General features: G+C 37.6%; 1 protein-coding gene across 1 annotated transcript; it reads right to left on the bottom strand.

The window, feature by feature from the left end:
• Positions 1-5,472: 5,472 nt before the first annotated feature.
• Positions 5,473-12,094, bottom strand: LOC140157522 (phospholipid scramblase 3-like). Its single transcript, XM_072180746.1, has 5 exons — positions 11,979-12,094; positions 10,819-10,939; positions 8,885-8,987; positions 7,345-7,403; positions 5,473-5,566 (listed from the first exon to the last, which is right to left on the bottom strand). The coding sequence occupies exons 1-5, from the start codon at positions 12,032-12,034 to the stop codon at positions 5,531-5,533; spliced, it is 375 nt and encodes a 124-aa protein (XP_072036847.1). The 5' UTR covers positions 12,035-12,094; the 3' UTR covers positions 5,473-5,530.
• Between the last annotated feature and the right edge of the window lie 657 nt (positions 12,095-12,751).

The following is a 12,751-nucleotide window of genomic DNA, read 5'->3' as shown; positions in this document are numbered from 1 at the left end:
CGATCATGTGGTAATTTCATTCAAACTACAGTGCTACATGGATGTTGATATTGACAACCAACCAGAGAAATTCAAGTACGACAAAGGAGACTACGAGACTTTGAGAGATGAATTAAACTCAGTAAACTGGGAAGATGGAATGAGAAATTTAAATGCCAATGATTCATGGAACAAACTTCAGACTGCTATGGGGAGAAACATACCAAAAAGTAAGCCTGCATCAGACGATAAAGCAAAGAAGAAGAAGAAGCCTCTGTGGATGAACAATGAAGCAATGCAGAAAGTGAAAAAGAAGTATCATGCCTGGAAGAGATACACAAACACCAAGCAATATCATGACTATCAGCAGTATTGTAAAATCAGAAACCAAGCAACCAATGAAGTGAGGAAGGCAAAGAAGATGTTTGAGAAGAAGTTGGCGAATGAAATTAAAGAAAATCCAAAAAGCTTCTGGAAGTATGTCAGGACAAAAACAAAGGTGAAGCAAGGAGTGAGTGATCTGGTGAGGGAAGATGGGTCCTACGCACACAGCGACCAAGAGAAAGCAGAGGAACTTAATAAGTTTTTTGCCAGCGTATTTACTGCTGAAAATAAGGATGAGATTCCTGAACCAGAGCAGAAGTATCATGGGAGTAAGCTAGACAGTCTATTCGTTACGGAAGAGGATGTGAAGAAGAAGCTGAGTAAACTTAATGCTGCCAAGTCTCCAGGTCCAGACGGAATACACCCCAGAATTTTGAAAGAAGCAGCTAATGTTATTGCATCACCCCTCTCCATTGTATTCAATAAGTCATTGAATGAAGGCGTTGTACCAGATGAGTGGAAAATTGCAAATGTCACTGCCATTTTCAAGAAGGGAAATGTAACCAGTCCCGGTAATTATAGGCCGGTGAGCCTGACATCAATTGTATGCAAACTGTTGGAATCGATTATCAGAGATCAAGTTATGAAGTTCTTAAATGACCACCGCTTGCTTAGTAATGACCAGCATGGTTTCAGATCTGGAAGATCTTGTGTCACCCAGCTCTTGGAGATAATGGAAATTTGGACAAGGCTGCTAGATGAAGGGGGAGGCATTGATGTCGTTTACCTTGACTTCAGTAAAGCCTTTGATAGTGTACCTCACCAGCGTCTGCTCAAAAAGGCTAAGGCATATGGTATTGATGGCAATTTGCTGAAATGGGTTGAAAGTTTTCTAACAGGCAGGAAGCAAAGAGTAAATGTAAATGGAAGACAGTCAACATGGGTTAATGTACAGAGTGGTATTCCTCAAGGAAGTGTGCTGGGCCCAATCCTCTTCATCATCTTTATAAATGACCTGCCTGATGTAGTGGAAAGTTTTGTGAAGATTTTTGCAGATGACACTAAGGTATTCACCCAGATATTAAGAGATGATGACTGGAAGCAGCTCCAAGAAGACCTGGATAGACTTAGTGAATGGTCGGATACTTGGCAACTCAAGTTTAATGTATCCAAGTGCGGAGTTATGCACTATGGAAGCCAGTCAGAGAATCACACTTATTCAATGTCAGAGGAAGGTACAAAACGTGATCTTGAAGTCATAAAGGAAGAGAAAGACATTGGCGTGAAATTTGATCCCTCTCTGTCCTTCAGTAAGCATGCAGCCATGGTAGCAAATAAAGCCAATAGAATGGTAGGAATCATCCGCCGAACTTTTGACTTCATGGATGAGGAGATTCTAAGGATACTCTACAAGTCATTGGTAAGACCACATCTTGAGTACGCCAATAGCATATGGAATCTAATTTACAATAAGGACGCCCAATTAATAGAGAAGGTTCAACGAAGAGCTACCAAGATTGTTCCAAGTTTGAAGGAGATGACTTATGAAGAGCGATTAAAGAAATTGAATCTACCAACTCTATAGCATACAGAAGGATAAGAGGAGACATGATACAAGTTTTCAAGATCATGCACGGTATCAACGACATAGACAAAGAAACCCTATTTAGGATGGACGATAGCAAGACTGGCACAAGAGGACACACCTACAAGATCCAGAAACAGCACACAAGACTCAACCTGAGGTCACACACCTTCAGCTCAAGAGTTGTCAACCAATGGAATGCCCTTCCAGAACATGTTGTCTGTGCTGAAACCATTAATAGGTTTAAAACTGGAGTTGATAAAGCAATGGCCAAGGAGTACAACAAGTTTACACATGGTGTTGGTCAACTCTGGCAGGCTTCGGTGTACTCCTCTTCAGCCAAATACCCTTATTATGTAATGTGCAGTGAGTGTTAGGATATATTAAGGTGGGCACAATAAGGTTTTTCTACCTTCCCAAGAGCCCGACAAGACAGGTGAATACAGGTGAATACAGGTGAATTGATTTCTCGCTGTGTGAGTAAGCTTGTATACGACATTGCGGTCAATGGTCATCATACTGCCTCCACTTGAGCAGTGAGTGCAGCTATAGCCTGCTGCGCGCTGTAGTCCATACAGGACCAACGCAATATAAAATTAGAGTTTTGGTCAGATTTTGAGTTCAAAGCGCACGGGCGGCCAATTTTCAAAGCGCACGCTAACGACTATCATATCTGTTCAACACGTATTTTCAAGTGTATGAGACCACATCTGGTTTCTTGAGACGAAATCATTTACGGGAGATATTCATCATTTTCTAACCCGGTATCCGAAGATTTTCGTCTGATATCAAATCGTCTGATATCAAATCGTGCATAGCAATTCACGTGTACCGATCCCGTGTAGGCCTATATGTCTCTGCTGCACCAAATAATTATTAGCCAGGCGATGTCGGTGTGCGGCCGGCCAGTGACGGCGTCGCGCCCAGTGGCGGAGATTAAACTGTTAGGGGCTGTGCAATAATTATGAGCCCTGGGGAGGGTAAAATTGGGGGGCAAGAAATTTTGGCGAGCAACATATAGACCACACAGTGGCAGAAATCGCCATGGTAGGTTGAATCCACAGCCACGCATGGCCATTTTGTTCCAACCTGTTTAATAGTTTTGAGACGCTGTGTGTTGAAACTGTGTCGCCTCTTTGTTTCGCTTGTTGGAATCTTTTGCGCCTTGTATAGGCCAGTTTGTCACTTTAAAAACTGGGTCTATTCAATTGCTTGTAACTTTACTTCTTGAGGTCACATTGGATTCAATGTGGTGTCATAATGTGCAGGATTAGATAGTGCATCTAGTAAAAAACAAATTTACCCCAATATTGTTCAGTTTTGATATTGTGAATATTTTTTCCAAGTGTAAGGATACTTTATTGGCGCATGATAGAAGAAGTTTTCAGAAAATGCACCCCCCGAAAAAAATTCCTGGCGTCGCCACTGGGTCTAACCTTTTGCGAATAATGTCAAAATGTTTATGTGTTTACTGGGAAGTACCTGAATTAATCTTGAAATTTGTTGATGTATACATGCATGTTTATATGTCAGAATTTTGCCGAATCATATTATGCTTTTCAGTCTTTAAAGATTCAGATAGTGTTAACTTATTTAAATAGTGTGTTTTGTTGTGCATTCTTCAAATTTCACACCACCAAATAGATTATACGGTTGTGCGCCCTGAATGCATTTCTCATGTGCCCTGTGACTCAATTAAAAACATCTAAAAGATTGAGATGCAGAGAATTAGGCCCGGAATTAGGCCCTGCCTAATTACCATATCTTAATGTTGCTATCCTCAGTAGATAGCAAGTGGTTAGCATAGCAATGCACATGCTGTATTGATTTGAGTCAGCATACTGTACTTAAACTTGAATTATTTAACTTTTAATGGTCAAGATATGACTGAAGATGATGTAAACAAGAAATTCCTGAAATAAATTGGTGTCAGTTCAATCGGACACGGTTATTATTATTATTCAATTACGTAAGATAACAAGCAGGCTTTTAATGGAAACACATGTATTGCAGAATTTGTATTAAGGGCTGGTTTGCATTCATTTCTTTTTATTTAATTTCTTATTTAACCTTAGGGGTTTTCAACTGAAATGTTTAGGCTATACTTTATCTTATACTTTATCTGGAAATACTAGTAATTACAACATTAAAACATCCACCCAATGAGTAGGGCCCTAACCCCAAAAAGATTTTAATTTAATTTTTTTAAATAAAAAAATTAATTAAATTTAAAAAAATTTTATAAAAAAATTAATTAAATTTAAAAAAAATTTAAAGTTTTAAAAAAAGTTTAAAAAATAAAGTTTAAAAAACAGGTAAAAAAATTCACTCTGAATCTATATGCAATTTGATAGATTGAAATTCACATATGCAATTTGATTAGGGGAAAGCTATATTCCAGAGGGAGTATGTAAATTAAATGAACGGAACAGCTATTTTGGGGCCATTTCAGAGGGAGTATGTAAAGTAAATGGAACAGCCAATGGGTGTGTAATTTAACTGGAACAGCCTAATTTATATCGGTTTCAATATTGACGTCACAGATTCGATTTGTCACATGATCGTCAATTTTTTTAAAAAAAAAAAAAACGTTAACAAATTCTTTCTTTCACAGTGAAGCTAAGAAATTTGATATATTGAAGTTCACAATATACAATTTGATTAGGGGAAATCTATTCCAGAGGGAGTACGGTATGTAAATTAAATGAAACAGCCATTTCAGAGGGAGTATGTAAATTAAAATGGAACAGCCATTTTGGAGCCATTATTTCAGAGGGAGTATGTAAATTAAATGGAACAGCCAATGGCCAATGGGTATGTAATTTAACTGGAACAGCCTAATTGATATCGATATCGATATTGACGTCACAGATTCGATTTGTCACATGATCGTCAAACCTGTATTAGAAGGTGTCAGTTCTCAGGAACTGACACAAAAAATCCTTTTGAAAAATATTTGCTCCCTTGAAGGATAATTTTGGCCTTGAGTCATTAACGACTCGTGACACAGTCAAAATGCATGAGCTGGTATTCTATATTCTTAAGTTTGGCAAAATTGAAAATGAATCCCCTGGAATAAATCAAGACAAAGTTCGATTGATTTACTTTTCACCTTACTTTATTTTTGCTTCTTATTCCCTTTCACCGGTTTGTTCTCAATTCTCCTCTCTAAATTCTCAACGGTATAATGTTCCAGCCTCGGGTAAAACACATCAACATAATTGTTCAAGTATAGACTAGCTATGCCATTATGCCATAGTCAATTTTTGATCCATTAAAATTAATGTGTTTTAATCATGATGAACGCATTATTAAAGTTGAACTCGAAATTACAGTATAGATGTTTTGAATAATCAGTGCCAATAAAGTTATAGGCCTATGCACAATAATGGGCAAGTGGACTATACGGAGAAGTTCAAGTATATATTACGATAAATTAAAAAAAAAAACCATTTAAATAACTCGAGCTTAATTCTTAATAGTGTTTCAGTTTTTGCTCTTAAAAGCTCTTAAACAAATGTTTAACTTGTATCTAGTCATTCTGTAGAATATATTTTTCACCGATGTCAAACTAAGTACCATATACAGCTTCATAAGACAGTCAATAATGTTGTTGCTAGCCAACCACGGATTGAGTTTATATTAATCGTTCTTTGATCGCTCGAAGTACATGAAATCCTGAAATAAAAATGAACCAAAAATATTCACATGTTATTTTACTAAGATTAAATTCATGAAAGGTTGTGAACATTTTTATTTTGGCCCCTGAACATGTATAAAACATTACTAAACTATACAAAACTATACGCAACTTTAGTGTGGCATGTTGAGGGGCCAAGTGGACTTACGGTCTTCTTGTGCTCAGGTCTTCATACTCTTTGAGAGCGAGGACCAATCATCAGAGTAAACATTAGAAAATGCTACAATTTGATCAGCTCGTAATCGGCGGGCCTTATAACCGGGCTTATAACATCGAGGATTAATATCAATAATTATTTCGTTTTTAGAATTGTCTTGTGACGTCTATCCAGAAGCATCTCAAGTTATCTATTGAAGGCCAATATTTGTCTACTTTCTTTAACACGCAAAATATAGACCATAGATGTCTACCATATCACTCTCGAGTGTATTTTGTCCAACATGTCCAATGCATGGACGGACGAGTAGGGGAGAGCGGGGAGTGTTCGCCCTAGGGGCAGGTTCGCCCACCCCTTGTTTCTCAGCACTACGGCTATCAGGGAATTTGGTGATGGCAAAATTAGGTGACAAAGGTCATTATAAACTTCTCATATTAGCTACGTGATATATAGGGACGTGTTCATCGAACTGCAGCCAAAACAAAAAAATTACACCAAAATGTAATTTTTTCTTGCATTAATAATGTTGTATTATCATTGATACATAAAAACAGATGGTTTTAATGGAAATCTGTATTGGGAATATATGGGATTTGTCAAAGATTTAATGCATTTATAAACTCCTTATTCGCTTTGTATTTTGCATACCCTGAAGAAAATACAAAAATGTGCACAAGGGGCACGTTCGCCCTTTTGAGGATGGGGCATGTTCGCCCTATATCTTCCCCGGGCGGACTTACCCCAAACTGGAGGGCGGACCTGCCCCATCAGCGTATTATGCAAAATATTTATAATTATACCATTAAACAAGGTAAAACTACTGAAAAGCATGTTTTTTAAAGTTATGTGGTATCAGTATTACTCATACCACCGTTTATGTCCTAATCCATAATCTCCCCGAAGTTGTAAACATGATACGTTTAAGCTCACTTTGGACCCTATACATTTTACCCTGACCCGACCCCTGCAACAAATTTAGTGACTCCCCAGAAGAGAATGAATGCCCTGTATACTCTTGCTAAATGTTTGCATATTATGTTATTGTTATGCAATGTTTAAACCTTTTTTGTGATTAGGGTGAACTTACCCCACCATATGGGCGAACCTGCCCCAATATGGGGTAAGTTCGCCACTTTAAAACTTTTTGTTTGCTCTATCCTGTTGCTATTGTAAGGCCTGTAGTTCTGGGATTGTGGCCGTATATAGCTAAGACATAGGGCTTTCACATGGGCTAATCAGGTCATCCCTAACCTTAAAATTGACATCGCTAGGCTGGTCAGAAAAATATAGGGCGAACACTCCCCGCTCTCCCCTACTAGGCCTACGCGTAATGGTTTTGGACGAATTCATTTTTCATGGGGTTGGTGCATTTATATTGGCTCGCATTTCCAATATTTTGTTTTACAAAATAACAAAAATCACGGGTAACATTTTTTCTCGTGTATATTATTATATTATTATATTATTATATTATTTATTATTATTATTATTATTATTATTATTATTTTTATTGTTGTTGCTGTAAATTGTTATCATAATTATCATTGTTATTGTTGGTGTTATTATTGTTGTTTTCGATGTTGTTATTATTACACTTACGATAAGAAATGTGGCTCCAATTAAGACGGCTTTCATCTTAATGTCCAGATCTATTGGAACTGAAATAAAATAAGAGATAATGATGACGATGAAAATTCTGATATTGATGATAACATGACAATCTTATGGCCTATATCTTTTTTTTTCAGGTACCAAATATAAAATGAGGCATGGTTGTCCTCCCTTACAAAGAGGGACTTTCCCAGCGGGCAAGACGCGTATTAAGAAATTAGATATCACTCAAGCCACATGCATCAGACTCTTAGGAACATACTGGTTCACCCCAAAGACAAGCGCGACATACTGTAAAACGCAAGGGTATTTGGAACACGTTAAAAAGAACATAAGACCATAACTGACAGCCTCTAATACGGCGTTCACAAGATCTCAGAGAAAGGCATCTGTCACAGGCAGGGGCGTAGCAAGAGCCTCGGGGCCCATGGACAAGAAACAGAGCGGGCCCTTTTAGCAGGGCCATATTAACCATTGGGCCAGAGGGCCACCAAAATTGCCCCGTGCATGTTCCTTTTAGCCAGACAACACCGTGTTTTGGACCAAAATATGGTAAAATTGCACAATTTTGCGCGCTTCGTGCATATCATATAGCAAAATTCACCTTCATTTTGGGCTAAAATTGTCTGAAATTGAAAATAATTTCGCGCGCAAATTAATGTCCTAGCTAGTAAGATTGGAACAAAATATGCATATCTCCCTCTAATATGCAATGCGTCTGCATGCCACCACTGTCGATCTTATAGTAGACCCCACATGACTTCCTCACGTTGAATTTTGCCCTGGCCCAGGTAAGTTCGGCTCTGCCTTTTTAGCATCTCTTTAATCAGCGGCAGCGCTTATTTCATTTTCTCTTTTGCTTGGGGCCCCTGAACCCTCGGGGCCCATGGACCTCGTCCATCCTGTCCCCCCGCTTGCTACGCGCCTGGTCACAGGAAGGGTGGGAGGGGTGGGGGTGGTAGTTCATTGGTAGATCACCAGCGCGGTCATCTTCGGAGTCTCATTTCACCCTTCTTAAGATGAGCAGTGCTGTGTAGTTCTCTCTTGGAAGATGACCAAATTGCCCATAACTGACCATGTAGCGGAGGAAAACCACGTAATTGGTTGGGAAGATGCAAAAATCAGCGACAAAGAAGAAAACAGAAAACGAAATCACATTAAGGAAGCCATCTTGATCCGGCAAAAGGGGCCAACACTTTCAACCGAGACGAGGGCAACCACTTCCTACCCCACATTTATGAACAACGCCACCAACGTCGAGTTCAAACAGGAAACAGACGAGGAGTGTGAGAGTTGATCAGTTGATTTGAGAAATTACTACGGTGTAGTACGAAACATCATCAGTGATTTATGTATGATTAAGATCTTTATATCGAGATACTTTTGGATTTGTACACAAGAACATTTTGCAAATTATGAATTAGTGGACAATCCTGATGTATTCATTTATGCATCTCTTATCATTGTTGCAGCAAAACATTACTTAACTGTCGCAGTTTAAAATTGAGCCGGGAAAACTAATTCTTACATTGCACGCAAAAGTTGTCAGCCTTTGTTATCCATTCTCGTATGAGACCACCCCATTGTTTTGCGACTCTGCCGAGTTGTTGTGATCCGTCTGGGGTCAGCACCTGTATCGATTACATTAAAAATAAAATAAAATAAAATAAAATAATAAATAAATAAATAAATAAATAAATAAATAAATAAATAAATAAATAAATAAATAAATAAATAAATAAATAAATAAATAAATAAATAAATAAATAAATAAATAAATAAATAAATAAACAAACAAACAAACAAACAAACAAACAAACAAACAAACAAAAAAAATATATGAGTAAAATGTTTTAATTACGCTCCTGTTTTGCAGTTGAGCTCTTTCTGACTATCTCGGATAGGCAGACTGACTTAGAGAATAAAGGTATTGTTTTTAGCCCCTGGAGTGCATCTATCGTCTCATATAACACGGGCGACATCATTATTTTACGGCCGTGTTATATGAGACGATAGATGCACGATAGCGCCTAAAAAACAATACCTTTATTCTCATTCTTAAACACATCAATTCAAATAAAAATATCATACAAAATTTAATCCAATTAAATCTACATTTTGCAAGGAATTACCTAGGGCTTAAAATCGATCAGTCTCCTTGTTGCTGTGCGCCTCCGATTGGTCCAAATAGCGAGTACGCGTATCGCGTTGACACACACGCGCTGACCCGTGTCATATCGTGTCATATCACACGGGTAAAGCTGGGTAAGAACCAATAAGATTGCAGGAACGTTCTCAAGTGTTTAAGAATCTGGGATAGACTTTGGCTGTGTTGACATCATGGAATGTATATTCAATCACATTCCCAATTAATCCCAACATTTTCATCGTGTCGTCTGACAATTCTCTTTTGGCATGAAACTCAAAGTAACGACGACTACCTATTCTGGAAGGTCTGTTCTTTGAATAAATAAATAAATAAATAAATAAATAAATAAATAAATAAATAAATAAATAAATAAATAAATAAATAAATAAATAAATAAATAAATAAATAAATAAATAAATAAATAAATAAATAAATAAATAAATAAATAAATAAATAAATAAATAAATAAACAAACAAACAGTTTCCCAGATTATCATTCAGCGAAAGGCAAGTATATGACCCAGATGGGGAATCAGTTTCATCAGATGACTTTGTTCATGCAGTCCAGCTTTCCAGAAAGTAAGCTGCGATTTGTTGTCAAATGTTGACAGTTGGTAACAGGTGTCATGCTGGAAGCGTTTGCCATAGTGTGGTTGAACGAGGTTTCATCTAAAACGAGTGGGTAGTAAAAAGCAACAATTACCCCGTACATCTTCTTGTTTTGGGCCAAAATAGGGTAAAATGGCACAGTTTCGCGCGTGTCGCTCACAGTGGTCAATTAAATATTAGTTTTTTAATACCATCATTTTGGGTAAAAATATTCAGATTATGAACATTTTCGGCTCGCTTTGCGCGCAAATATCCCAGTAAACACGGCACAAAATATGCGTACCCCTTCCCTAACTTTTAGTACTTCCGCCAACACTGGTCAAAAGTCGTGAAGTCGATTTACGAATTGGTTCCTTCTGCTTCGCGCGCATTATGTCCCAGTAAATACGACACAAAATATGCGTGCCCCCTAAATGTTAATGCTTCTGCCGACACTGGTCAACGGCCCAAGTTACAAGGCGTGAAGTCGATCTACGAACTGGATTATTCCATCCACTGACGAAGGTTGTAGCTATTAAACAATGTTAAACAACCGAAAGTTTCAGGCTAGCAAGTTATGTTTTGAGCATAAGGTTCAATATCAATCTTATCTTACTTTTTCTGCCTGTCTACAAAACGCTCTTTTGGATGAACGGATCTTAAAATTTGTTTGCTTTCTTGCATTTGTTTGTTTATTTGTTTTCATCTCTTGTTTTACGACTTACATTGAAATCGATATCGTCTGTACAGCAGATATTTTGACATGGGCAACACGGACCACCTATTGATAACATCGTCTGTTGGTTTGCGTCTTGTATTTCAAATTTTGGTCTCCAACTGCTTTTCCTAAAATCAAATAAAAATTAAAGTCAACTCAGAATTCGAGATAATCTTAGTACAACTGATAATGCCCAAACATAGAATCTTACCTATAAGTATGACATTTGGTGGCAGGCCTATTATACGGGTATGTGCCACGATTGGGGTACCGGGTAAATTTTCAGGAATTTTAGTGCAGCCGATTGCTCCTCACATGTCATGCTCTGTTATGGTGTGTTTCAGCAGAGACCAAATGCGCCAAAATTCCATGAATTGGGCGCATTTTGGCAGATTTGTCCTCAAAGACCATCTAATTTGGACAATTATTATGTTTTGATGAATCCAAGTGTGTGATAATATTGGATCGAACACATAATAATGAATAAATTGGATGCTTTACGCCCAATATTTATTGGTCTCGCTACGAGTTTTAAAATATTGGACTCAACTGCGTCTCGTCCAATATTTTTAAACTCATAGCTCGACCAATAAATATGGGCTCAATCGATCCAATTTTATATCAAAATTGGTATACTTAAACATAAAAACATAAAAAAACATAAACCTACTTTAATACATGTAGAAGAAAGTCATTCAGATTGAGGTGATAGACGACAGCGCCGGTAACCTCTTCGACAAAATTGGATCAACCTGTCGTCTATCACACGGTATAGTAGAGTAAATCAAAAATCAAAAATTCATATCTTTTATTCTCATTAGCTCCCATTTTGGACGAGCACTTTACCTTTGGATTATTTCAACCATCTTGGAAGTATATCTTGGATTTATCTATTTATCTTTTATTCTCTAGTTGACTGGATGTCATATTAAGCGATTCCACACGGGGGGGGGGGTAAGATCCATATAATATAGATGCGTACTCCTGGGCACCCTACACGCACTCGCACCCCAACGCGCTGTGACACAAGAATCCCTTCGCTAATCCGAGTGAAGTGCCGTGCAGTAAAAATTGGTTCAAATCCTGGGAGTGCATGTACATACGGATCTCGCTTCCGTGTGGAGTCGCTAATCGCCCACTTGACACCGTACATATATGTTGACTTACGACTGTTTGACATAGCCAATGACTTGTCCTGGTGGTGACTCAATGTGAACTTCCATGGAGCAGCCACTGTCTGGATCTGCACACCAGCAAAACCCGGAACAACATTTGAAAGGCCTCACTATGCGGATGACTTCCTAGTTGTGAAATGGCGATATAATGACATGGGGATATTTAGCAATGTCTACTCCCTATTCCAGAAAAATACAGGACTAGTTTGTTTTTTATTATTATCATTAAAAAATAGTATCCTCTTTTTGCCGAATGAAACATAGCAAAATCCATCTAACTGGCAATAAAACTTTTAATAGTTTTGCAATTTTAGGGGAAATGGGCCAAAAACATGCGATTTTGCATGGTTTCTTAACAATTGAGTATAGGCTAACATTTAACTCATAATTTTAATATTTTATGTTGTTTTTGATAATTGGTTATGAAAAGATTAGAAAATGTGTTTTCCAAAAAATTAGAATGCATAACTTGAAGTCTTTGTACAAGTGTTTGATCTTGATTGTTACAGCGTATGAACTATACGCCCTAAAAACGCATGTTTGTAGCTATTATTTCCAAAAAATGACCAAATAATAAGATTGATTGTTTGTCTGAACCAGCAGGTAACTTTACACCCATGGGTTGCGAAATCTTTAATACAGTAGCATCGAGACGTCAACTTGTTTTGTCACAATCGCTTTCATCCATAAGAAAAATACATGTTCAATCAAACAAACAAAAACAAGACGACAGGTGTAGGCCTACCTGGTTCAGATTGTCCATAA

The sequence above is a fragment of the Amphiura filiformis genome, chromosome 7 (assembly GCF_039555335.1).
Source record: "Amphiura filiformis chromosome 7, Afil_fr2py, whole genome shotgun sequence".
Lineage (NCBI taxonomy): Eukaryota > Metazoa > Echinodermata > Ophiuroidea > Amphilepidida > Amphiuridae > Amphiura > Amphiura filiformis.
This window is presented reverse-complemented; position numbering and strand designations above follow the sequence as displayed.

Coding starts and splice junctions, on each gene's coding strand:
- LOC140157522 (XM_072180746.1), bottom strand. CDS start 12,034: ATGGAAGTTCACATTGAGTCACCACCAGGACAAGTCATTGGCTATGTC. Junction 10,940..11,978: donor ATTGGCTATGTCAAACAGTC/GTAAGTCAACAT, acceptor ATTTGATTTTAG/GAAAAGCAGTTGGAGACCAA. Junction 8,988..10,818: donor CAGACGATATCGATTTCAAT/GTAAGTCGTAAA, acceptor TAATCGATACAG/GTGCTGACCCCAGACGGATC.